This window comes from Odocoileus virginianus, chromosome 1, assembly GCF_023699985.2.
Source record: "Odocoileus virginianus isolate 20LAN1187 ecotype Illinois chromosome 1, Ovbor_1.2, whole genome shotgun sequence".
NCBI lineage: Eukaryota > Metazoa > Chordata > Mammalia > Artiodactyla > Cervidae > Odocoileus > Odocoileus virginianus.
In genome coordinates, this window is record NC_069674.1 from 74681461 (window position 1) to 74707236 (window position 25776).

General features: G+C 34.1%; 1 protein-coding gene across 4 annotated transcripts in view; it reads left to right on the forward strand.

The window, feature by feature from the left end:
- LOC110128571 (platelet glycoprotein 4-like) overlaps positions 1-25776 on the forward strand; it is a 49984-nt gene that overhangs the window by 12173 nt on the left and 12035 nt on the right. For all 4 annotated transcript variants that reach the window (XM_070469882.1, XM_070469875.1, XM_070469895.1 and 1 more), the window contains 11 exons: positions 4595-4755; positions 7700-7847; positions 8416-8595; positions 11605-11696; positions 13722-13768; positions 17402-17471; positions 20176-20363; positions 21362-21480; positions 22721-22794; positions 23393-23447; positions 24275-24439. In XM_070469882.1, coding sequence (XP_070325983.1) covers positions 4595-4755; positions 7700-7847; positions 8416-8595; positions 11605-11696; positions 13722-13768; positions 17402-17471; positions 20176-20363; positions 21362-21480; positions 22721-22794; positions 23393-23447; positions 24275-24439 — 1299 coding nt within the window. The remainder of the gene's footprint in view (positions 1-4594; positions 4756-7699; positions 7848-8415; positions 8596-11604; positions 11697-13721; positions 13769-17401; positions 17472-20175; positions 20364-21361; positions 21481-22720; positions 22795-23392; positions 23448-24274; positions 24440-25776) is intronic.

Below are 25776 nucleotides of genomic sequence, written 5' to 3' on the forward strand. Positions count from 1 at the left end.
GAGGAGTAAAAAATGCAAACTGTAAGATATCCAGTTGAGTTACTGAAGGAAATGTATTCCCTGGAAGAATAAAAGACAGAGGTTTTACAAGTAATTTGATATGAACATCAGTATGTATTTCAAAGGTCGGTGCTCAGACAGATTTTATCATTACTATAGAGATTACATATAAAACTGAACAGTAGGTTTGCTCTCTAGAGAGTCTGAACGTAGAAACAAAAGGTCAGAGAAACTGGCCAACAGTAGGAGTTGCATTTCTGAATTTTATGTAAACCCAGCAGTAAAGAATCCACCTGTAATTCTGGAGACATGGGCTTGATCCCTGGGTCAGGAAGATCCCTGAAGAAGGAAATGGCTACCTTCTCCAGTATTCTTGTCTGAGAAATCCCATGCACAGAGGAGTCTGGAGGACAGAGCCAGTGGGGTCACAAGGGCTGGACATGACTTGGCAACTAAACCATCACCACCACTGTGAGCCGAGTGCCTTACCGCTGCCTCAAGGGCGCTGAGTTTAATGCTGTTTATTTTACAAATATATACAAGTTTTAGTGCTGGTCAGTTTTTGTTTACCACTGAAATCATTACCATTACTAGCTTCATTTAATGGACTAATATCAAATTGGAAAGTTATTGTCTGCGTACAAACAGCATTTTAAAAAAAGGAAGTAGAATTAAAGTACCTAATTTTAACAGATCAGAAAATCATCTTGTGATGTTATCTAACTTTTAAAGTATAGATCTGAGACTCTATGATACCTTTCAATTCTAAAAGATGACACCCTGACTCTAGCATTTGAAATGGCCTAAAACAATTGATTAATTTATATATAAATATTTTATATATACACACGTGTATATGTATATACTCTTTACTTCTAAGCAACTTTTTAAGGACTGCATGGTAGAAACTTTTTTCTAACAATATTTTATACTATGATTCCTAGCAAATTTATGTGGAGACAGCAGGCTTATATAATCTTGTCAGATAAACTAAAAGTCAATGGTAAGAGCTGCCATGAATGTGAAGCAGAAACTGTCAAAGACTTTAGAAAAAAAGAAAATTTGCCAGTTTTTATGAAGGATAATTCATTACCTTAACATTGTTCATATCATTTGATAGATGTTTAGTGACTATTGTATAACAAAAGTAACTTTACATAATTTTTAAATTTCCCTATGATATTAATTACAGAACACAAAGAAAGGAATTAAGGATTTCTTTCTCTCAGCATGAACACACATACATGTTCATAATGCATACACATGTAAGAAAATTTTCTGAACATGGAAACTGCTTGCAAGTGACCGCAAACAGAATATTTTGGTACTGAGGAGAGGAGATGAAAAGTATTATCAGTATATTTCTCCTTTTTAAGAAGCTTTAATTTCACTGGATGGAGAATAAACATAAAAATGATAGAACAGCAAGGAAAGAACTGTTATAATTTTACACGGTTATTGCCACATAATTGGTTTATACAGTAATGCTAAGAACAAAGTAGTTAAAGCAATCTAAAAAAGTAAATAAGATTAGAGGTCTCCCCTTTAAAGGGTGGACAGGATTTGTATAATAATAGTAGTCAAAGTTTACTGGTGGAAACAACTCAACACTGGAGTGGAAGATCTGATTCTCCATCTAGTTCAATCACTCAGTCGTGTCTGTCTCTTTGGGACCTCATCAACTGCAGCACTCCAGGCTTCCCTGTTCATCACCAACTCCCGGAGCTTGCTCAGACTCACTTCCATTGAGTCGGTGATGCCCTCTAACCATCTCGTCTTCTGTCATCCCCTTCTCCTCATGCCTTCAATCATTCCCAGCATCAGGGTCTTTTCCAAGGGGTCCGTTCTTCGCATCAATGGCCAAAGTATTGGAGCTTCAGCATCAGTCCTTCCAATGAATCTTCAGGACTGATTTCTTTTAGGATTGACTGGTTTGATGTCCTTGAGGTCCAAAGGACTCTCAAGAGTCTTCTCCAACACCGCAGTTCAAAAGCATCAATTCTTTCACATTCAACCTTCTTTATGGTCCGATTCTCACATCCATACATGACTACTGGAAAAACCACAGCTTTGACTAGACAGACCTTTGCTGCCAAAGTAATGTCTCTGCTTCTTAATATGTTGTCTATGTTTGTCATAGCTTTTCTTCCAAGGAGCGAGCATCATTAAATTTCATGGCTGCAGTCAACATTTGAAGTGATTTTGGAGCCCAAGAAAATAAAATCTCTCACTGTTTTCACTGTCTCCCCATCTATTTGCCATGAAGTGATGGGACCAGATGCCCTGATTTTAGTTTCTTGAATGTTGAATTTTAAGCCAGCTTTTTCACTCTCCTCTTTCACTTTCATCAAGAAGCTCTTTGATTCCTCTTTACTTTCTGTGATAAGGGTCAGTGTTATCTAATATCTGAGATTATTATTTCTCCTGGAAATCTTAATTCCAGCTTGTGCTTCATCCAGCCTGGCACTTCACATAATGTACTCTGCATAGAAGTTATATAAGCAGGGTGACAATACACAGTCTTGACGTACTCCTTTCCTTTCTCAATTTGGAACAATTCTGTTGCTCCATGTCTGGTTCTAACTGTTGCTTCTTGACACGCACACAGATTTCTCAGGAGGCACAGAAGGTGGTCTGGTATTCTCATCTCTTTAAGGATTTTCCACAGTTTGTTGTGATCCACACAGTCAAAGGCTTTGGTATAGTCAATAAACTGGAGCCCATTATACAGAGTGAAGTAAGACAGAAAGATAAAGACCAATAAAGTAGATGTCTTTTTTTGAACTCTTGCTTTTTCGATGATCCAACAGATGTTGGCAATTTGATCTCTAGTTCCTCTGCCTTTCCTAAATCCAGCTTGAACATCTGGAAATTCTCAGTTCATGTACTGTTGAAGCCTAGCTTGGAGAATTGAGCATTATTTTGCTAGCATGTGAGATGAGTGCAACTGTGCAGTAGTTTGAACATTTTTTGGCATTGCCTTTCTTTGGGATTGGAATGAAAATGTAACTTTTTATGTCCTGTGGCCGCTGCTGAGCTTTCCAAATTTGCTGGTATATTGAGTGCAGCACTTTCACAGAATCATCTTTTAGAATCTGAAATAGCTCAACTGAAATTCCATCACCTTCACTAGCTTTTTTCGTAGTGGTGTTTCTTAAGGCCCACTTGATTTAGCACTCCAGGATGTCTGGCTCTAGATAATCATCGTGGTTATCTGGGTCATTAAGATCTTTATTGAATAGTTTTTCTGTGTATTCTTGCCACTTCTTGTTAATATCTTCTGCTTCTGTTAGATCCATACCAAATCTGTCCTTTATTGTGCCCATCATTGCATGAAATGTTCCCTTGGTATTTCTTGTTTTCTTTAAGACATCACTAGCCTTTTCCACTCTATTGTTTTCCTCCATTCTTTGCATTCTCCATTATCTACTACTAAGTTGTCATACAGCATTGAATCAGACATATGTTTTCTATAGAACCCTAAAAAAATGGATGGGATTAGGTGACCCTAACTCTAACATCTGATAATTCAATGCATTCATTTCAGTTTTGTATTTCTACTTTCCCAGTTGAAAAACAATCTACAAATGAACTATTAAGGCAAAATGATTTATAGCCTTTAGAAGAAAAACATGATATGCTTATACTGTGTTTTGATACTAAATGTATAAGTATTAGAATGAATAAATTTTCTGTCCTGCCAGGTATATTCTATCAGAATTCTTTTTCAATTCTATAACTACTTAGAAGTTCCTTTAATTAAGAACATCTAATAAGATATGTGCCTTGGGGTTACATGACAAACAACTGTTATTAGTCTTTAAGGTTCTTACAATGTGAAAATAATAATGTATATGTCCATGTACTTCCTTGAAATGGGAAGTAACATCTAATTCTTCTTTGGGACTGATTTCATCTTCAACATCCTCACAACACCTTTATTTATTAAACAAGCCATAATACTTTTTCTATACATAATTTTGTCTTAAAAAAATAAAAAAATTTTTGTCTTTATTTTGGGCTTACTATAGAAATAAGATGTCAAGATACAATTGAGCATTTTTCAAGGAAAATTGGTTGTAAAACATAACAGGGTCTCACTTGCTGTAGCAGCTCCAATGTACACAATGTAAAACGATTGTGACGGCATGAAAAATGAAAATACTTCCAGTAACACTAGATTTTTCTCTCTGTTCTGTTTTGCCTCCTCGGTTCAACTTGCTGAGGGCAGAAAAGTTAATGTTCAACCTGGTAAGAACTTTTTGGAAAAGGTTTAATAAAATTTGCTTAATAAATTGTTACAAACTATTGCAGTATTGAAATAAGATCACTCTAAACCTTGCCAGTGGTTGGCCTTACAATCATCAGACATGTGTATAATATTACACACTGATTCTTTGTAAAAGATCGACTAAAAGAGACTGCCAACCATAGTGTGTTGAAAACATTTCTGTTTCATGTGGCAGGTCGCAGAGGTTCTCATATGCAAGGTGTTTGAGCTTAGTCCTTTCACTGACTGATAAAGGTCTGCAACTCCCACAAGTGCCCTTATTGCCTGCAAAGAAGTAACCCAAACTTGTTTTCTTTTTCACAGGAATCTGTCCTTGAAGAAGGTACAGTTGCTTTTAAAAATTGGGTCAAAGCAGGTGCAAACGTTTACAGACAATTTTGGATATTTGATGTGCAGAATCCAGAGGAAGTGGCAGTTAACAGCAGCAAAATTAAAGTTAAGCAAAGAGGTCCTTACACGTACAGGTGAGTCCCCCGAATATGTGGCACTCTTTCCTTGAATACATGTATTTCTGAAAAAGCTTCCACTTGACAAATGTCACTGTATTGAAATGTATTTATTACTTTCTTGCCACTAACATACACTGAAATATTTGTTTCTGCCAATGTACTAATAAAATCCTAATCTAAGGATTTAATGAGTATAAGAAATACAGATTTTATTATGAATTTACCCACATCAATTAACATATTTATATTTAAGAAGTTACTAGTGTTTTACCCTTGTGGCTTTTGTTCTCAACTCTAGCAGTGTCTGCAGGTCAATTAAAACTCCCAATCTATCCACATTGCTATATTTAAAATAGATAACAAACAATGACCTACCACATAGCACAGGTAACTTGGCTCAACATTATGTAATAACCTACATGGGGAAGGAATTTGAAAAAAGAATAGATACGTATAGACGTGTATATATTATATATATGTGTGTGTGAGCGTGTGTACATATATAACTGAATCACTGCTGTAAAACTGAAACTAGCACATTGTTAATCAATTATACTCCTATATAAAATAAATATTAAAAAATAAAATAGAAAATTAAAAAACAGCTCTAAAATATGCAAGCTAAATTTAAAAAAACTATTGAAAATTAAAAAACCAGAGTATTTTAAAATCCTAAAACTTAAAATGTAAGTTATATAAGTGGTTCTCAAAATGTGGTTTCTGGACCAGCAATATCAACATCATCTGGGAACTAGATAGAAATGCAAATTCTCAGGCCTCACCTTAGACCAAATGTATCAGATATACTTGGTTTTGAGCCTAGTAATGAGTTTGACAAAAATTCTGGGGATTTCAATACATACTCAAATTTGAGAATCACAGCATTAAACTGATTTTACATAACTACAATACTTGCTAAGGATTTCTATTCAAACTATTTTCCAGGTCTTAAAGGTACTTTTATTCAGTTAGTAGTCTCATTTTGTCCAGTACTGAGACTGACTAAGCTGTACCTTTATTTTGCATGCCTTAACAGTTAACACACTTTTGAAAAGAATCTTAGGTATCAGCACTACTGGGAAAGAATTTGCCAGAAAGTTTCATCCTGTAAATTTAAAAAACTCATTCCAAGAGCTGTGAAATAATTTACTATGTTCACACAGACCTAGGAACTGGTAATTCTAACATTTCTGTGTACATTTTCTCCTATCTAAATTACAAGACTATGACTTTTCTAACTATGAAAGTAAGAAAAGAGTCTAAACTTAGCCAAGGATTAGGATTTTAGTTCCCTGACCAGGGATCAAACCTTTGCTCCCCTGCAGTAGAATTGCTAAGTGCTAACCAAAGGACTTTCAGGGAATTCCCTGTATTCTAATTTTTAAACCAAAAATTGAGCGATTATGTTCTCTTTCTAAAAGTACATTCTAAACACAGGCCTCAGTTTAAAGGATTTTTCTCTTAGTGAGTGCCATATACTGGTACAGTGTTGTAAGTACAACTAAGTAAAATTAGAATTTGGTCACAGTTGTTTTAGTGTCAATTATTATAAACACATAAATATTCCTGAAAATTAGAGCACTTTAACTTTAAATGTTAATAATAGATAATCTAAGTTTAAAATACAACTATCTAAGAGAAAACAGTAATTGACTGATAATAGATTGTCCTGGATGCTGTTTCAGATTTTTATATTCTTTGCATGTCTGCAGGACTCAGAGAAAAGTAAATGATAAAACCTTGAAGAAATTATATTAACATAAAATATATTTCTATCTTTTCTGAATTCTTTTTTGAGATAATGTGAAACATTAATTATTTGTTCAAAAAGTTTTTGTTGAAAACTTATCAAGTACCAGGCACTGCGGCTGGGGATAAAAAACACTCATAATACCTACCCTACATGAATTTTACATTTTTATTATACCTGATTGAAATGTGTGATTTTTTTATTTGTTGTATTTTAAACATTTCTTTCCCATGATTTTTTTTTCAGTCTTTATCTTAGATAATAATAGATACCTATTTTAACCTCAAATAATAGACAATCAAATATAGGATAGTGCAATGTATACCTTATTTCATCTCAGTAAACACCTTGTAATTGCAAAAGATTTTGTTTCCATAATAACCCTTCACCACATTCCTAAAAAACTGGTTAGTACTTTGCCTAGGGATGTGAGACCAGGAGCTCAGAACAAATAAGTATACACAATATGAGGAAGGGATGGAGGGAAACTGACCTGTAAAGTGGAAATTATATTCCATTAGGCATCTTTAATTTTCATTAAAGTGCTGGAAATTATGAAAAAGTCGGTACAGGAAAGTCTGTTCATAGTGAACAGACTATCTAATAAGGAAATGTGCTCTTACTGTCCCTTCCTTCAACTTCTCTACTGTCTCCTCCTGAACCTCAGGATAAAAAACTAAACATTTGAGTATGAGGTACAACCTTTTATGTTTGAGATCTTGTTTACTTTAGTTAATTTTATTTCCACCACTCTCCTTACTCTGACTCTGTAAACCAAATATATTGAAACATCTGCATATGCAAAATTACATCATGTTCTTAATTCTCATACATGCTATTTTTAACACTATTTTGCTTAACTACACTTCTGTTTGTCCCTCAGCCTACTTGTGTGGAGTCGTATCCTGTCCGTTATCCCCACCATAACCACCACTAGCCTGGCCTTGTGCCTGTTCTGTGTTTTCCCACAAAATCTATGTAAATTCCTATGATAACACACATTCTTTCTTCCCTGCTATGCACAACTAAGACAGCTCTCCCTGACCTTCTCTAATTTGCAAGACTCAGCATTTGGTATATATATCTTTTTAACTTACTTGTTTAGCCTAATTTCTGAGCATCTACATACTCAAAAAAATTATTTACTGCATCAATGAATGGCATTTGTGACAATGTTTTTTCTGAACTTTTTTTACTTCTGTTTTTCAGAGTCCGCTATCTAGCCAAGGATATTATAACCCAAGACTCTAAGACCCACACAATCTCTTTCCTACGGCCCAAAGGTGCCATCTTTGAACCCTCGCTATCAGTTGGAACAGAGAATGACACATTCACTGTTCTCAACCTGGCTGTGGCAGTGAGTAGACAACAAAATTATTGATTGTGTAATACTTTAGAATCCTCTGTAATTAATTTCATGATTAGAATGATCATCAGATAGCATTTGCAATTTTGATGAAAATGTATTCTCATGACTTTCTGAATTATAATCATTTGGAAATATGACAAGGTCATAGAGTAATCAACTGAATTGAGAAGACCATTTAAAGTGTATCATTTTACCAGTGCACCAGCCCTGAGCACTTGTCTCATGCATCCAACCTGGGCTGGAGATCTGTTTCACACTTGACACTACAATATTGTAAAGTAATTAGCCTCCAACTAATAAAAATAAATTTTAAAAAAAGAAAAAAAAAGTGTATCATTTTAAAAAGTAGGATTTAACTGAAAGTCTTCTTCCTGTGGCTCACACCAAGACAGAAATGTAAAAGAAACATTACACTTTTAATCTTCCAAAGATTTGGCAGTAATTTTAGAGATACAATTAAAAGTTTTATTAAACTTAGATGTACTATTTATCCATCTCTTGTAAAAAATAAATACTGTAACTGGTGTCTTATACAGTGCTTTTTTTTTTTTTATAGGCTACACCCCATCTCTATCCAAGCACATTTGTTCAGATAATACTCAATGTATTTATCAAAAACTCAAACTCTTTTATGTTTCAAAAGAGAACTCTGAAAGAACTATTGTGGGGCTATAAGGATCCATTCTTGAGTTCGGTTCCATACTCTATTCCTACCACAGTTGGTGTGTTTTATCCTGTGAGTAACAAATTGAACATCGATATTGCTAGACTCTAACTGTATAAATATAATGGCACTGGCAATTCATAATCTTATCATTTAGTATGTTAACCCTATTTATGATCTGGGAATACATAACTGTAAGTTTTTAAAATCTCTATTCACATGGATTTAGCTTTCCTAGTCAGGAAAATTAACTTATCTGTATGAAACAAGTTAATTTTTAACAATTAAATTTAAAATTAAGAAACCTACATTTAATCAAGTTTCTACTCCAATAAATATACAGCTGTCTAAAATTATAGTGTAAGCTTCCAAGGCTTTGAGCAATCTTTCAGTTTCAACTTCCCATCTTAAAAAAATCAAGTGTAATGCCGCATTTTTATTTCTGTTGAATATATTCATCATGTCATTCTTCCTCCTCTAGACTTCTTACAAATTTGTTTAAATGAATATTTAAAACTTAGCCAAAATTGAGCACAATTAGCCTGATACATCAGCAATGTTATATTTTCATAGAATTATTAATTGCTGATTAGTAATCTACTGAAGTGATGAAATGACAGTATGGAAATTAAGAAAAAAAATGTGAATTTGGTGATGAACTTAGTTGTTCCTTAATGTTTTGAGCTACAAATGGGCTAATCTGACTACTGAATTGAAATTTTGACTATGATGGTCCTTGTCACTATACAAAATAGTTATAGTCTCCAGTTCATTGTTGCTATTTTACTACAGTTTTTAGAAATGCAAGGTTATATATTAAGAAAGCATTAAGAGATAATAAATTCAGTTACTAGTATTTAACTCAAATACTTTTAATTCTTTCCTTGGCTAATCCTATTTTTAATCCTGTGTATCCAATCTTTAAGTCAAGTGGGCCTTAGGAAGCACTGATGTTAACAAAGCTAGTGGATGTGATGGATGCCAGCAGAACTATTCAAAACCCTAAAGGATGATGCCATCAAGGTGTTGCATTCAATATGTCAGCAAATCTGGAAGACCTAGCGGTGGCCAAAGGGCTGGAACAGGTCAATCCTCATCCCAGTTCCCAAGAAGGAGCTAACTAAAGAACATGCTAACTGTCAGACGATAGCGCTCATCTCCCGTGCTGGTAAGGTCACGCTTGAAATCTTGCATGCTAGGCTTCAGCATTATGTGAACCAAGAACTTCCAGATGCCCAAGCTGGTTTAGAAAAGGAAGGGAACCAGAGATCAAATGGCCAATATTCACTGGAACCTAGAGAAAGCTAGGGAATTCCAGAAAAACATCTTCTGCTTCACTGACTGTGCTCTAGCCTTTGACTGTGTGGATCACAATAAACCGTGGAAAATTCTTAAACAGATGGCAATACCAGACCATCTTACCTGTCCTGAGAAACCTGGATGGGGGTCAAGAAGCCACAGTTAGAACCCTGTATAGAACAACTGATGAACCAGTTCAAGATCGAAAAAGGAGTATGATGGGGCTGTCTGCTGTCACCCTGTTTGTTTAACCTATACACTGAGCACATCATGAGAAATGCCAGGCTGGATTCCACAAGCTGGAATCAAGATAGGAGGGAGAAATATCAACAATCTTAGATATGTGGATGATACCACTCTAAATGGCAGAAAGTGAAGAGGAACTAAGACCCTTTCGATGAGGGTGAAAGAGTAAAAGAGCTGGCTTAAAACTAAATATTAAAAAAAAAAAAACAAGATCATGACATCCAGCCCCATTCCTCCATGGCAATATAAGGGGGAAAAGTGGAAGTAGTGACAGATTTCCTCTTCTTGGACTCTAAAATCAAGGCAGACAGTGACTGCAACCATGAAATCAGAAGGTGATTGCTTCCTGGCAGGAACGCTATGACAAACATAGTGTGTAGAAAAGCAGAGACATTACTCTGCTACGAGAGTCTGTATAGTCAAGGCTATGATCTTCCCAGTAGTCATGTACAGTTGTGAGAGCTGGATTGTAAAGAAGGCAGAATGCCGAAGAATTGATACCTTTGAACTATGGTGCTGGAGAAGACTCCTGTAAGTCCTTTGAACAGCAAAGAGATCAAACTAGTCAACCTTAAGGGAAATCAACCCTGAATACTCTTTAGAAGGATGGATGCTAAAGCTGAAACTCCAATATTTTGGTCATCTGATGCAAACAGCTGACTCACTGGAAAAGTCCCTGATGCTGGGAACAGTTGAGGGCAGGTGGAGAAGAGGGTATTAGAGGATGAGATGGCTGGATGGCATGACCAATGCAATGGACATGAACTTGGGCAAACTTCGGGAGATGAGTGAGTGACAAGGAGGCCTGGTGTGCTGTAGTCCATGGTGTCACAAAGGGTTGGACACAACTGGGTGACTGAACAACAACAACAATTTTATCTTTGTGTGCTTGCATGCGTGCTAAGTCACTTCTGTCATGTTTGACTGTGACCCATGGACTGTAGCCCACCAGGCTCCTCTGTTCATGGGATTCTCCAGACAAGACTACTGGAGTGGGTTGCCATTCCCTTCTCCAGGGGATCTTCCTGACCCAGGGATCAAACCTGCCTCTCCTTACATCTCCTGCATTGGCAGGCAGGTTCTTTACCACTAGTACCACCTGGGAAGCCCATCTAATCTTTAGTAACCACTTTTAAAGATCATAACATAGAGAAAATTTCTAGAAATATGACATGGTCTCATAGGATTTGTTCCCTATCCTCTCACCTCAATATAACAGGACTAGTAATCAAAATGACCTTCTGGCTTAATTACAACAAAGAGTAGTGGAGTTGGATCATGTCAGCTTCTGATATGTTTTCTTCCTTTGGCTCAGCATCTAGCACTTGTTTCTAGGCACCTTTTATATCTTGTTTTTATAAAAATACTAAAAATCAGTAATTGTAAAAATTTATTTGCTTATATATTTCAAATCACATTAAATAGTTGTGAACAACCAGTGTCTGAGAAATGCAAAAGTGAGTCAATTACATATTTTATAATTTGGAAAGCATGACTTGTTTTAGAAGTAATTTTTTCTTGTATGAATCTCTTCAGTACAACAACACTGCAGATGGAGTTTATAAAGTTTTCAGTGGAAAAGACGACATAAGCAAAGTTGCCAGAATTGACACATACAAAGGCAAAAAGTAAGTATTCAAGCAATGTGTGTGTGTCTGTGTGTGTGTGTGTGACTAGGCTACTCTAAGGCAGACAAGAAACTTATTTACTAACTGGTAAGGCACAGGCATGAACCTATGGAACAGAGCTGCCTGTATCTCAGTCCTAGAAACTCCTGGTCTATCAGGCACTAACCCTTTAGTTGTGACAACTCATCACACTAGTGCATAGCTGCTGAGAATCAGCCCCACTGGAGGATTGATCTTGATGAATAAGTTTTCTTACATAAAGAAATCTAAAGGGACTACTTCCATCTCTGCTGCATAACTGGTATTATCATACACCCTAAAATTACATAACTGCAAATGAAAAGGAAGAAACTCAATATGTCAACTCATCATTTTAGCATCCAGTATATCTTACTGATGTTTTATTTTTTACTGAGCATGAAATATAAAAACTGCTCATTCCCAGGACATGACAAAGTATGTCTATAAATATGGCAGCTTAATGAATCCATGCCAATGCTTTCATGACTTTCCCTTTCAAAATTTTCTTGAAATGATTTTATTGATAACTTAGTTTTTTAAAATATTTATCAACACAAAATGGAATTATTATTTCCTGTTCTAAAACTGACATATTAAACTTGAAAAATAAAAAGCACACCTCCTGCGAAGCAGTACTACAATGAGATGTTCATACAGCCATGATTTCCTACTTTTCCCTAACTCCTGCCTATTTATCTGGAGTACACCTAATTCATCATATGTCTAAAATAGGAAGAACTTCAATAAACATCAAGGGAGACAGAATTTTCTTTTCAAAGTTAAAATGAGTTTTAGATCAGTGATTTCCTGACAAAGAATAAAGTAATCAAAATCAAAAGAGATGAAATATTTTTATAGATTAACCATTATGTGACACTGAGTTCTTATCTAAAAAATTGCATAAAACAGTTAAATACTTATGTAATCCTTTTTCTTCTACAGAGACCATAATCACATTTTTTTTTAATAGAAAAGTCTAATGGAGAAAAAAAGAAACACTTCTAAATGCTCATTTTAGGGGAATCACATCGGTGTTTGCATATGGAGGACAGTGAGCATTGCTTCCATTTCAATATTAGAGAGAAGTTTTGAGGAGAATTACTAAGTGCTCCTAATTAGAGTAAGAATTTCACAAGAGTTTGAGATTAGGACAAGTTAATTTAACTGACTATGGCAAGACTAAACATGGCAGGCTGAGCAGCTTATTCTGTTTAAAAAAGAAGCAACAACGTGCCTTGGTATCTTACTGGATGATATGTTAGGAGTGTGAAAAACTCATTTTCCATCACCAAAAAGTGTCTGAGTGTGCAGAGAAACTATCACCACTATTGTTTTCATTGTTTCCATATATAAATATATATATATATATATACACACACACACACACACATAAAATTTATGTAGGTACCAGAGTATAAATTAATAAACTTTGTCCTATTTAAATGCCAGTACACACAAGAGTTAAAAGAAGTGGAACGTATAAATTGATTATCCATGTTTCTAATTTCTATTGATCCAACATATGCTTCTCTTTCTTTCCTCCTCCAAACTCCCTTCTTATCCTTCATACTGAGTTTATATCAGTTAACCATTTAATATCTTCATCCTATTCAGTGTGAATAAAACATACTATCAAATAATCCATTTCTCCCTAGGTGGGGAACTTTCTCCTGAAAGGTCAAAATTTCGGACAAATATTTCTCAAGTTTCTTTTTGCAGAACTGTTTCTGTTCCATGTTGTTTCTAATTAACAACATTTGGCAGTTTTTCTTTTATAATCTGGTCACTTAGTGGTTTCAGGCACTTCCTTTATCTCAACAAGATGCAGACTTCAAGCAAAACATAGGCGAAATGGCTTAAAACATTTCTTAAACTTAAAATTTGTCACATCTAGGCTAATCAATAGTTATTATTTTATCAGACTTACTGAATCATAATAGAAAAAGTGGTGTGAGAAAGGTGGTCTTCAAATGATCATTTTCTTTTTTTCTTTTTATTCCTAAGGCATCTCTCCTATTGGCCAAGTTATTGCGGCATGATTAATGGTACAGGTAAGAGTATATGAAAGTGAAAAAGAAAGTGTTAGTCACTTAGTCCGGTCCAACTCTTTGCAACCCCATGGACAGCAACCTCTGTCCAAAGAACTGTCCAGGCAAGAATACTGGAATGGGTAACCATTCCCTTCTACAGGGGATTTCCCTGACTCAGGGATCGAATCCGAGTCACCTACATCGCAGGCAGATTCTTTACCGTCTTTACAGATTCTTTAGCCACCAGGGAAGCCCAAAAGAGCATATGGTTTGTGGTAATACTCACAGTGAAACCAACCACTTTCTCCCAAAAATCCACTTCCATATCTACAATGTTCTGGGAGTTGAGGTTATGCGTTTACATATCTCTGTATCCCTACAACGTAATTCAGTCTCTATTTTTCAGTAGGCTTAGTAAATGCATGTGTAATGTGATGAAATTTCTCAAAATTAGCCATCAAGGATGAGCCTTTACTTCATTCTGGGGAAACATTTGCTTTGTACACATGTAATAAACTCCTTCCTGACCACAGAAATAAAACATTAGAGAAGTTTAGAGTAGTGGTTACACCTCTTGTAAATACTGTATAGATAATCATTTAAAATGGAAAGAATTAAAATCTCAACATAATTACAAAAGGTAAGTTATGCCTCCAAAGCCTTCAAGCTGAAGTAGAATCAGTGACCTTTCAAGCAGAGCTCTATTTTGAATAAGATGGTCAGAAAGACAGAGAAAAGGACAACGGCAACAAAAATAAGGTTACCTGTACCCTGACCATGAGAAATGTATGCAAAAATGAAGATTCGGAATTAGAGTTAGGAAAAGTACTATGTACTTAGATTAGAGTATGGTTAGATCCAGTTTATTATTCTCCTTGAAGTAAAGCAAATATATGCCTACTAGTTGAAGAAGTACAATTATAAAAAGCTAGGTGAATCATATGCCATGAAGTGAACTTTCAGTTGCTAAGAAGTAGAAAGTGAGAGTCAGTCAAGCCTGACTCTTTGTGACCCCATGGACTATACAGTCCATGGAATTCTCCAGGCCGGAATACTGGAATGGGTAGCTGTTCCCTTCTCCAGGGGATCTTCCCAACCCAGGGATTGAACCCAGGTCTCCCGTATTGCAGGCACATTCTTTGCCAGCTGAGTCACCAGGCAAGCCCAAGACTACTGCAGTGGGTAGCCTATCCCTTCTCTGGGGGATTCTCCCAACCCAAGAATCGAACGGGGGTCTCCGGCATTGCAGGCGGATTCTTTACCAACTGAGCTATTAGGGAAGACCCGAAGAACAATATAATGTTTATAAAGTCAGTTAGGCAATACTTTATAGGAAAGTAATATAATAAAGATGAAAAATGTTAAATACAAAATTAGATAGAAGGTAGGGAATAAAAAGCAAACATGGGAAATGTTTACTTTTCCAAATGTGCTGATGAGTTTTGCATGTTTACTTAATTTTCTACTTTCCTTAATTTTTAACTTTCATAAAAAAAAAACAGCAAACCATTATTAACTTTGCTTTGTAGTGCACTTTGAGTCAGGAAGTATATGAAGAATTCCTTTCTAAGTAGTTCTTTCTGCCAATAAATTGTCAAGTGTACCAATACCACTAACTCTAATAATTTCATAAGCACAAACTTCATACTGTACCCTCAGGTACAGACAGAAATATACTGTTGTTTAGTCATTAAATTCTATCTGACTCTCTTATGACCCCATGGACTGTAGCCCACCAGGTTCAGTCTATGGGATTTCCCAGGCTAGAATACTGGAGTGGGTTGCCATTTCCTTCTCCAGGGTATCTTCCTGACCCAGGGATCAAACCTGTATCTCCTGGATTGCAGGCAGATTCTTTACCACTGAGCCACCTGGGAAGTTGAAATATACTGTGCTTCTCTTAAATAGCAAAGGGGTCTTCATGGATTTAAAAAAAAATATTAAAACATTTTTTGTCCAAAACTAAGAAACAAAGACATTTTTTTAAAAAGGAGGTAGAGGACTTATTAATGATAATAACATAAATACATGAGCACCAGGCACAAAGTTAAAAAGTAAGAAGAAAATAGCAGTAAAATAAACTAGTAGCAAAGGTTGATTGTACAGGCCAGGGTCTTTGATGAAACCCTGTGAAAGAGATTCTTGGTTATAGCACTAGGAAAAGAGACAAATGAAAAGGCTCTAAGGAGTTTTAATCATGATTTTAAAGTACTTCCTCGACCTTCTTTAACAAACTTAAAGAGACATAAACTGATTATATTGATTTACATCTGATTTACATGTATTAAAGAAAGAGAGCCGGGCTAACATCAGTCATCTTATGATCATGACCCACCTGTAACTGCTGGTCTCTATGACATAATCTTCAATGATATTTCATATGATTTTTTAAAAGATTTTCAATGCATTCTTTCCTTTTATGACTAAGGTGTTAGGAAGGCAGTCATAGACAATGCCCATTCAGGAACAATCTTGGGAATTTAAGCTAATTTTCAATATTTCATTCTCTCAATACCATGATCTAATTCACTGTGATCATCTGTTGTATTTCACTTATCATAAGAGTGTAAGGGTAATGAAATAAGATCACAAGGTTAGCACAGGTGCCAAAAAAGAGCATGTATTCATAACTGAAGGATTGGTTCTGCTGTTTTGAACAAACACATTCAGTGGTGGCTCATTTTGCTGATATGCATTTGTGGAATAAATGGAGGAATTATCTAGCTATTTCTTCTTATATCCACTGTATGCCATGGATTATAACTATAGTGTTCACTTGCTAAGTTGTGTCCAACTCTTTGCAATCCTATGAACTGTAGCCTGCCAGGCTCCTCTGTCCATGGGATTTCCCAGGAGTGGGTTACCATTTCCTTCTCCACGGGGTCTTCCTGACTTAGGGATTGGATTCACATATCTTAGTTGGCAGACAGATTCTTTACCACTGAGCCACCTGGGAAGTCCTCAAAACCACAGCAGAGATACAATAAACTCAGCAAATGTCCTTTTTAGTTTCATGTGTGCTTTCCTCAACCACATTCAGGAAATTCTATTTAGTGAGAGAATTCAATACATGACTTAAAAATATTAATCTGCTGTTAGGGCAGATGAATGAATCACTAAAGTAAGAACAACATTTACCAAACAGGGGTTCCAAATGAACCTCAAGGTAAGAAAAGTGCTACTCTACATATATGGTGGGGATTTCAAAAAATAAACACATTCACAGTTTTAGCAACATGCGGTTTTGCCATTGTACACATTTTAAACTTTATTTTTAAGGAGTAGGAAAAGTTAATATGAATGGATACCAGTGAATGTGTATAGTATACAGACTTGCTGAATATGGTAGCTACTAGCCATATTCACACTTAAGCAGCCATTACAAATGGAGATAGGCTGTAAGTAAATATTAGATCTGGAGTTTTGTTAATTATTATGTTGATTACAAGTTAAAATTATATTTTGGATATGGTGGGTGAGATAAAATATACCTGATACTTGCTTTATTTTTAAAATGTGACTACTGGAGAATATCAATGTTATATGTACAGTTTGCATTATATTTCTCTTAACCAAGCTGAAATCAAGATTTCTAGATTTTTCTAGGACACATACTCCACCTAATCCCTTGCAATTGGCTTGATTTCTAAATAGACGGAGCCACATTTCCACCTTTCATTGAGAAGAATCGGGTACTACAATTCTTTTCCTCTGACATTTGCAGGTAAGACAAAGTCACTGATATAGTTCTGTAAGTCAGAATTCCTTCAACAAATTACAAAACACAGACCCAGTTCATATTTAATAATCATAGTATTGGAGAAAAATAAAATACATTCTCTAGGAAGTTTTTCTTGATGTATTAAAAAATAAATATAGAATTCATAATATGTTATTAAGCTTTTTAAAAAATTGAAAGTTGTAGAAGAATATTTTGCATAATGCAAATCATTTTCTACTTTTTCATTTCTAAGCAAGGCATTCTCTTTCTTTTGCTAAACTAGTAAAAGGTAGGGCATGGCTCCACCAGAGCAGCCTCATTCTCAGTGTGTTCACAGCATCCTTATAGACATCAAGAAACAGACTGATCTTACAGAAAATCAATAAGGCAACAGAGATACTAAATGACACAACAGTGCAATTAGACTTAATTGATATTTTTAGAACATTACATCCTAAGATAACCAGACTACTGTGTATTCCTTTCAAGTGCACATGGAACATTCTAAAGTTAGACCACATACTAAGACATATAATAAGCCCAAACAAATGTAACAATTTCTAAGATGCTTAGAAATTACTTTAAGTATCTTTTATGACCACAATGGCATAAAACTAGAAATCAACCACAAAAAGAGAAATGAGAAAAAATGATTACATGGAGACTAAACAATATGCTAATAAAAAAAGAAAAAAAAATCTATGACAAAATCAAAGAGGAAATTAGAAATACCTTGAGACTAATGACAATGAAAATATAACCAAACAAAATCTATGAGACGCAGCAACTGCAGTCATAAGAGGGATGTTTATAGCAATACAGATCTTCCTCAAAAATAAGAAAAATCTGAAACAAACTAACTTATCTAGAACACACACACACACACAATATACACAAAAATAAATGCAAAATGGCCTAAAAACCTAAATATAAGAAACAACACTGTAAAACTCCTAGAAAAGGACCGAGGCAAAATATTCTCAGACATAAATAGTAGCAATGTTTTCTCAGGTTACTGTCCCAGGGCAATAGAAGTAAAAGCAAAAACAAACAGATAGGACCTAATAAAACTCACAAGCTTTTGCATAGCAAAGGAAACCATAAACAAAATCTAAAAAGGACTTACAGACTGGGAAAAATTATTCAGAAACAAACTCAAAAGGGCTTAGTCTCCAAGAGATACAAACAGCTGACACAGCTCAATATCAAAACAACCACCACCCAATCAAAAAATGGGCCGAAGACCTAAATAGACATTTCTCCAAAGAAGACATACAGATGACTAACAGGCATGTGAAAAAAATATTCTACATTGCTAATTATCGGAGAAATGCAAATCAAAACTGCAGTGAGGTATCACTTCACACCAGTCAGAATGACCATCATCAAAGCATCTATAAATAATAAATTCTGGAGAGGATGTGGAGGAAAAGGAACCCTTCTATACTGTTGATGAGACTGTTAACTGGTGCAGCAATCACGGAAAACAGAATGGAGGTTCCTGAAAAAAAAAAAAAAAATAGAGTTGCCAGCAATCTTACTCCTGAACATATACCCAGAAAGACAAAAACTCTAATTAGAAAAGGTATATGCACCCCAATTTCTTAGCAGCACTATTTATAACAGGCGAGATATGCAAGCAACCTAAATGCCTATTAACAGATGAATGGATAAAGAAGACCTGGTATATATATACAATGGATCATTACTCAAGTCATAAAAAGAATGAAACAATGCCATTTACAAGAACATGGATGAATCTACAGATTACCATAGTAAGTGAAGTAAGTCAGAGAAAGACAAATATTATTTCACTTATATGTGGAATCTTAAAAAATGGTACAAATAAACTCATTTACAAAACGGAAATAGTTTCACAAACATTTAAAATCAACTGACAGTTGCCAAAGGTGAAAGTGGAAGAGGGATAAACTAGGAGTCTGGAGTTAACATAGACATACTATTCTATATAAAATAAACAACAAGGTCCTAGTGTAAACCACAGGCAACGATACTCAATATCTTGTAATAACCTATAATGGAAAAGAATCTGAAAAAGAATGTGAAACTTTTTTGCAACCTCATGGATTGTCGCCCTCTGTCCAGGGAATTCTTCAGGCAAGAAAACTGGAGTAGATCACCATTTCTTCCTCCAGGGGATCTTCCCCACCCAGGGATCAAACCCAGGTCTCCTGCACTGCAGGCAGACTTTTTACCATCTGAGCCACAAGGGAAGCCCAGTCACATAAATATTAGAAACTAGCTCTGAAAATACCTTCAATATAACTACTCCATAGTAATTCTGAAACAACAATTATTCTCAGGAGAGTCTGAAAACAAAGGTAAAAATAGTTCATACTCAGGTAGTGAGCCCTGGTGTGTCTTACAATGGGCTTCCCTGTGGCTCAGACAGTGACGAATCTGCCTGCGATGCAGGAGACTTGGGTTTGATCCCTGGGGTGGGAAGATGCCCTGGAGAAAGGAAGGGCTACCCACCACAGTATTCTTGCCTGAAAGAATTCCATGGACAGAGGATCACAAGAACTTTTTTTCTAGGGAATTAAGCAAGAATTCTAACAAGATTATATCCAGTTTTTCTAATTTAAAGCAATAATATAAATTTTAAAATAAGGAAAAAAAAAAAAAGAAGAATCTCCAGAATGAAGTTGAGGTTCCCCAAATGAAGCTCTTTCTTATCTGTGTTTAGGTCATTTTATGCTGTGTTTGGAGCCGAAATTAATCTAAAAGGAATCCCTGTGTATAGATTTGTTCTTCCATCCAGGGTTTTTGCATCTCCACTTCAAAATCCAGACAACCATTGTTTCTGCACAGAAAAAATTATCTCCAAGGATTGCACCTTATATGGTGTGCTAGATATTAGCAAATGCAAAGAAGGTATGCAAAAGTTCTCATGTCACAATTCATGGCCTAATCTGCAATATTCTTTAAAATGTAAACTTCACTCAGGATTCCTTTTCTACCAGAAATCTAAAGTGAGAAAGGAGTAAGGGCAGAAAGTAAGTATAATAGTAGGGTTTTTTTTTTTCTTTTAATTTTGTCCCACTTTCAAGGTCCCAGTTGTTTCCATGTTGCAAAACTTTGTTTAGATAAAACCACACTGATACTTCCCTGAACTACTTTGGAAAATGTCTCTTTAGGTCCTATGCTCATTTTTTAATTGTGTTATTTTTTCAGTTGTGTGAATTCCTTGTGTATTTTGGATGTTAATCATGTGTTTTGCAAATATTTTCTCCCATTCCATAGGCAGCCTTTCATTTTTGATGGTTTCCTTTTCTGTGCAGAATCTCTGCTCCTTTCAGATATAGAGCAAAATTAAAATAATTCCCAGAATACTCTGAGCATCCTAATTTATCTGACATTTTTCTAACTTTATTTACCCTAGGAAATGGTAAATAAAAGTAAGCATATTTCAAGATGTCTCTGAAACAAAAGTTTATTCAATCAATAAATTGGGAGTCTCTCTCATTTTGCTCACCTTCTTCATGTCGGAGTAGGTGAGAATAAAAGAAAAGCGAGTAGGTGATAATAAAGAAAGCCTCTTAAATAAATTCTCAAAGACATACTACTGTCTGAAACATGAAGGTATATGGTTGTATTAATAACTTTGTGTTCAGTAGCTAAGCTTTATATATTGAAAATAAACACTTAAGGGATGAACAACAGAAGTTTATGTTTTATTTTTGATCAAAAGTGATCAGATGTGATACTTTTCCCTCACTCTTATCCCTCAATTTCTATTCAAAGCAACTCTGTGTTTTTTTCTCTTTTTCTTTTTAAGTTAAAAAGCTTTATTTTCAAGGAAATCTTTTCTGAGTGCTATGTGAAATGAGGAAAACAACTTATCCCAAATGTTTCTTGAACACTGTTTTCAGGAAAACCTGTGTACATTTCACGTCCTCATTTTCTACATGCAAGTCCTGAAATTGCAGAACCTATTGAAGGCTTAAGTCCAAATGAAGAGGAACATAGCACATACTTAGATGTTGAACCTGTAAGCAAATATATTATTGATCTGATTGGTTTATTACATTTTACTGAAAGAAAAATTAAATTCTCTTCTTTCTGTTAATCACATTTATTGATCATATTTATTACATCACAATCTAGATAAATTGATTTTTTAGTGAATTATAGTTGATTTACAATGCCATATAATTGCAGGTGTATAGCAAAGTGGTTTAGTCATATTTATACATATATGTATATATACTTATATATATATATTACATATATATATATAGATATATATTTCAGATTCTTTTCCCTTATTAAAAAATACTGAGTGTAATTCCCTGTGGTATATAGTAGGCTCTTATTGGTTATCTATTCTACATAGAGTGACATGTGTATATTTACTTAACTTTTGCTTCAAGGAAAATAATGTTGGTTGTTTTCCTATTGTTGCTTATGAAATGCCAAAGTAATTCTATTTTAGTTTTGCAACATATAAAGTTTTATAAGCATTTTTAATTGTTCATAATGCATGAATAGAAATGATAGATATGATTCTAACTGAATTAAAACAATTTAGTATAAATTACAATTTCATGCTCATTTTATACTTAACTGTGAATATTACTTATATGAAGGGCACTGCAGATTACAAGGAACCAAAAGATTTCTTGGGTATATGTGCATTTAAAGCAAGATATGTTATACTTAGCATTAAGAAAAATCTATTAAGTTTCCTATACTGTAACAGTTTCAATTTTTAATTTATTTCAAATACTCTCCTTTTCAAAAGTTAAATGGTATGCCAGAATTTTAATAGCCACATTTCATTTTAAATAATACTAGAAGTAATGCTGTAATTATACTGATGATACATGGGTTCTGACTGAATATATTTTAGACCATATATAGTTCAGGATTTAAACTGACTATATGAGTTCTAGATTTCACTACTATTGTTAATTTCCCAAAACCAACTCAGATAAATATCACGAATCTAACTAAAACCTTGACAGTACTCTGGGCAAAGAAATTGTGTGTGTGTGTGTGTGTGTGCGTGCGTGCATATATACACATGTGTGTATATATACTCATGCATATATACATAAAATGCAATTATAAACGTTTATGTACATAATATTTAATATGTTCCCTTAATTAATTAATTTCATAAGTTTTAAGTACTACAGTTTCACCTTAGTTTCTGTAACAAAGTTTTGCATATTATAAATGAATTACTTAAAAGAAGTTGGTGATTATTTTAGTTTCTCTTTTTTTAGATAACTGGATTCACTTTACAATTTGCACAACGGCTGCAGATCAACATACTAGTTAAGCCAGCAAAAAATATTGTGTGAGTCTCAAACAGGTTCATTCAATTTTTAGAATTTTCTTGTCAGAAAGTGAGTACATGTATGAAATTAAATGGAAATAGTATAAAATTAAAACTTCTCCTTGGCTTAGTATCATGAAATCATTACTAAATGCTTATAATTTTTATCTGTAATTTAGAATTATATCTAGTACATATTGAAATGGCATTTATACATATTCTGGAATTAGTATTTGGTGACACTGCTCATCTTGCTAGCTGTCCAAATATTTCCATAACAATTGTTTTTACAATTCAAGTTTACTGGGTATAAATTGTCAAAAGGGAAAATATACACTTACAAAAAGTCAATCTAGTTAGAAACCTGTATTAGAAAGATTTATAAGAATGAAAGATATCTGAGAAACAGACATATTAAAATTTAAATGATTCATTACAGGGAACAAAAAGTCAAGAAACTTAGTAATTTGTAATTTTTTAGAATGCAATTTTTTAGAATTTTTAAAAATGTTCAGAAATTTCTGAACACTTATTTACACTAGCAGTTACTAACATTTGTATTAAATATTTTTATTATATTAGTATATATTTTCATAATTATTTTCAATGTTTATTACAGAGCATTAAAGGGTCTGAAGCACAACTATTTGGTGCCTATTCTTTGGCTTAATGAGGTTAGTATTTTTATCTATTAGTCACCAAAAATGATAAACTTCCTACATAGAAAAAGCTTTCAATGTTTGAAAACAGAATATACATGTATAGAATTTGAAGTTGTATATGCTTCCATGACTTATATGAGAGAGTTTATATATTATTAAATATAAATATTTTCAGGAACCAGGCTACACAGAAATATCAAGGTTTACATTAATTTCCAGTGCTTTTATTTCTGGAAAAATGAAGTACTTCCTATAATTTTATATTATTTTCATAATATGACTAGAAAACATTTTTCTTGTATACTGCTTGTGCTAGGAAAGAGGCACAGATATATGCAACTCCAAGAACTCACTGTGAATCCTGCGGTGCTAATAAAAGCAAGTCAAGCTTATAATGACCAAGTAAGAGTAGATAGTCAGCAGTCTATCCAAGTGCCTGACAAGATATTTTTAGTACAAATCATGGAGTCCATTAATCACAGAATTAGGAAAAGCACTGCAGAAATCTTTAGAGGAAAGAAATTGTTGACCTTTGCCATTTCCCTCTGTCACTAGCAAACATCCTTTGGAAAACAAAGATATTTCCATGAGACTGTTGTATAGATCAATAAAGTCAGTGCATATAACAAGTTCAAGGGAGGAAAATTGTATTTCTCTTTCTAAATATTCAATCTTGACATTTATTGCCTTCTTTGATATGCAAAGGACTTTCATTGGCTTGTCTTATAGATAACTAACACAGTATTTTGAAAAAGGACTGATATAAAAGTGGAGAGTTTTGAGTAACTTGTTAATAAGCTAATGAAATGAAATAATGCTAATAGTTATCTTGATTGCAGACTGCCACTATTGGTGATGAGAAGGCAGAAAAGTTCAGAAATCAAGTGACTGGAAAAATAAACCTCCTTGGCCTGGTAGAAATGATCTTAATGAGTGTTGGTGCAGTGATGTTTATCACTTTTACAATATCATACTGTGCATGTAGATTGAAGACTGCAAAATAAGTAAGTAAAATATATAACAATATATATATGGCTTTAGTAACATTCATTTATATATTACTCGCTATTTCATCAAAAATGGGTTACAAGTTAGGTTGTAAATATTATTGCACATATCTGGCCAACTATCATTTCTGATACATTCTTGAAGTTTTGATGCTTAATGAAAATTAAAACATCAATGAATCTGGGGGGAATGGGCTAAAATAGGAAATTGTCACACGATGTGTGACAAAGAATACTGCACAAAAGCTATATATGTACTTTTTCTTATTTCTAGCTAGTTGATTATATTAAAATTACAGCTAATTAACAGATAACTAAGGAAATTTATGTAAAATTGAAAATGGTAGATATTTGGGGAGACTGGTATTTATAATGGAAAAGAAAATAAAAAGGAAAAGTAAATAAGCTAAAAATTAATGAGAAATGAAAACTCAATAAATGATAGAGATAAAATAAGATAAAATATGCCACTTTAAAATGAAAATAGCATATTAATATAAACAGGATTGTTGCATATATACATGCTATCCAAAATCACAATGTGCAACACAAATATGTAATGTGGAAGCCCTAATGAATGATTACAATACATGAGCTTAAATTGAATATAACAGTACAAGTAAACAAAAGACAAACAATGTTTGACACAGTAAAATTAAGTTACTCAGAGTTTACAAGAAAAATCAGATAAATACAGACAGATTTGAGTTTTGGCAAAAACTGTAGAGGTGTTTTAAGCTTCTGTGTGTTAGATACTACTGCACATGCCCTCTTGTACATAGAGGAATAAATGCCTGAATGTATCTTCCCTAAACCTTTCTTTAATAATCGTACATGGCATAGGTATGACCCATAGTTTCTATCTGCCATCTTTCCAGGAACATCAAAAAATATATACAATCAAAGTTAAAGCAATATACTTGCTATAAAAAACTATAACTTAAAACAAGTCTTCTTGCTATATGCTTCCAATCCAACTGTGGATTTTAAGCTGTCTTATGTAGAAATTCTGTAGCTGCTACTGATAATTACTGAGCTTTTAGTATGTGCCAAAGTCATGGTAACTATTTTACACAAATTATCACAGCTATTCCCTAATAATATTTTATGAGTTTCCAATAAGCAAGGATTCATTAGCATCCATTGTAAATTATGGAGTCATTTCAGAAAGTCAGAAATTTAAACAGAGCAAAACTTTCCATTTTCAAAGTGTGATATCAGTCAAAGTGAATGTCAAAAAAAAATGAAGTGGAAAATTTGGACCAATATTTTTTTGGGGGATTGAGATTTTGAGTTTGAGCCTAAGAAGGCACCTCAATCTTTCTTCTGATTTC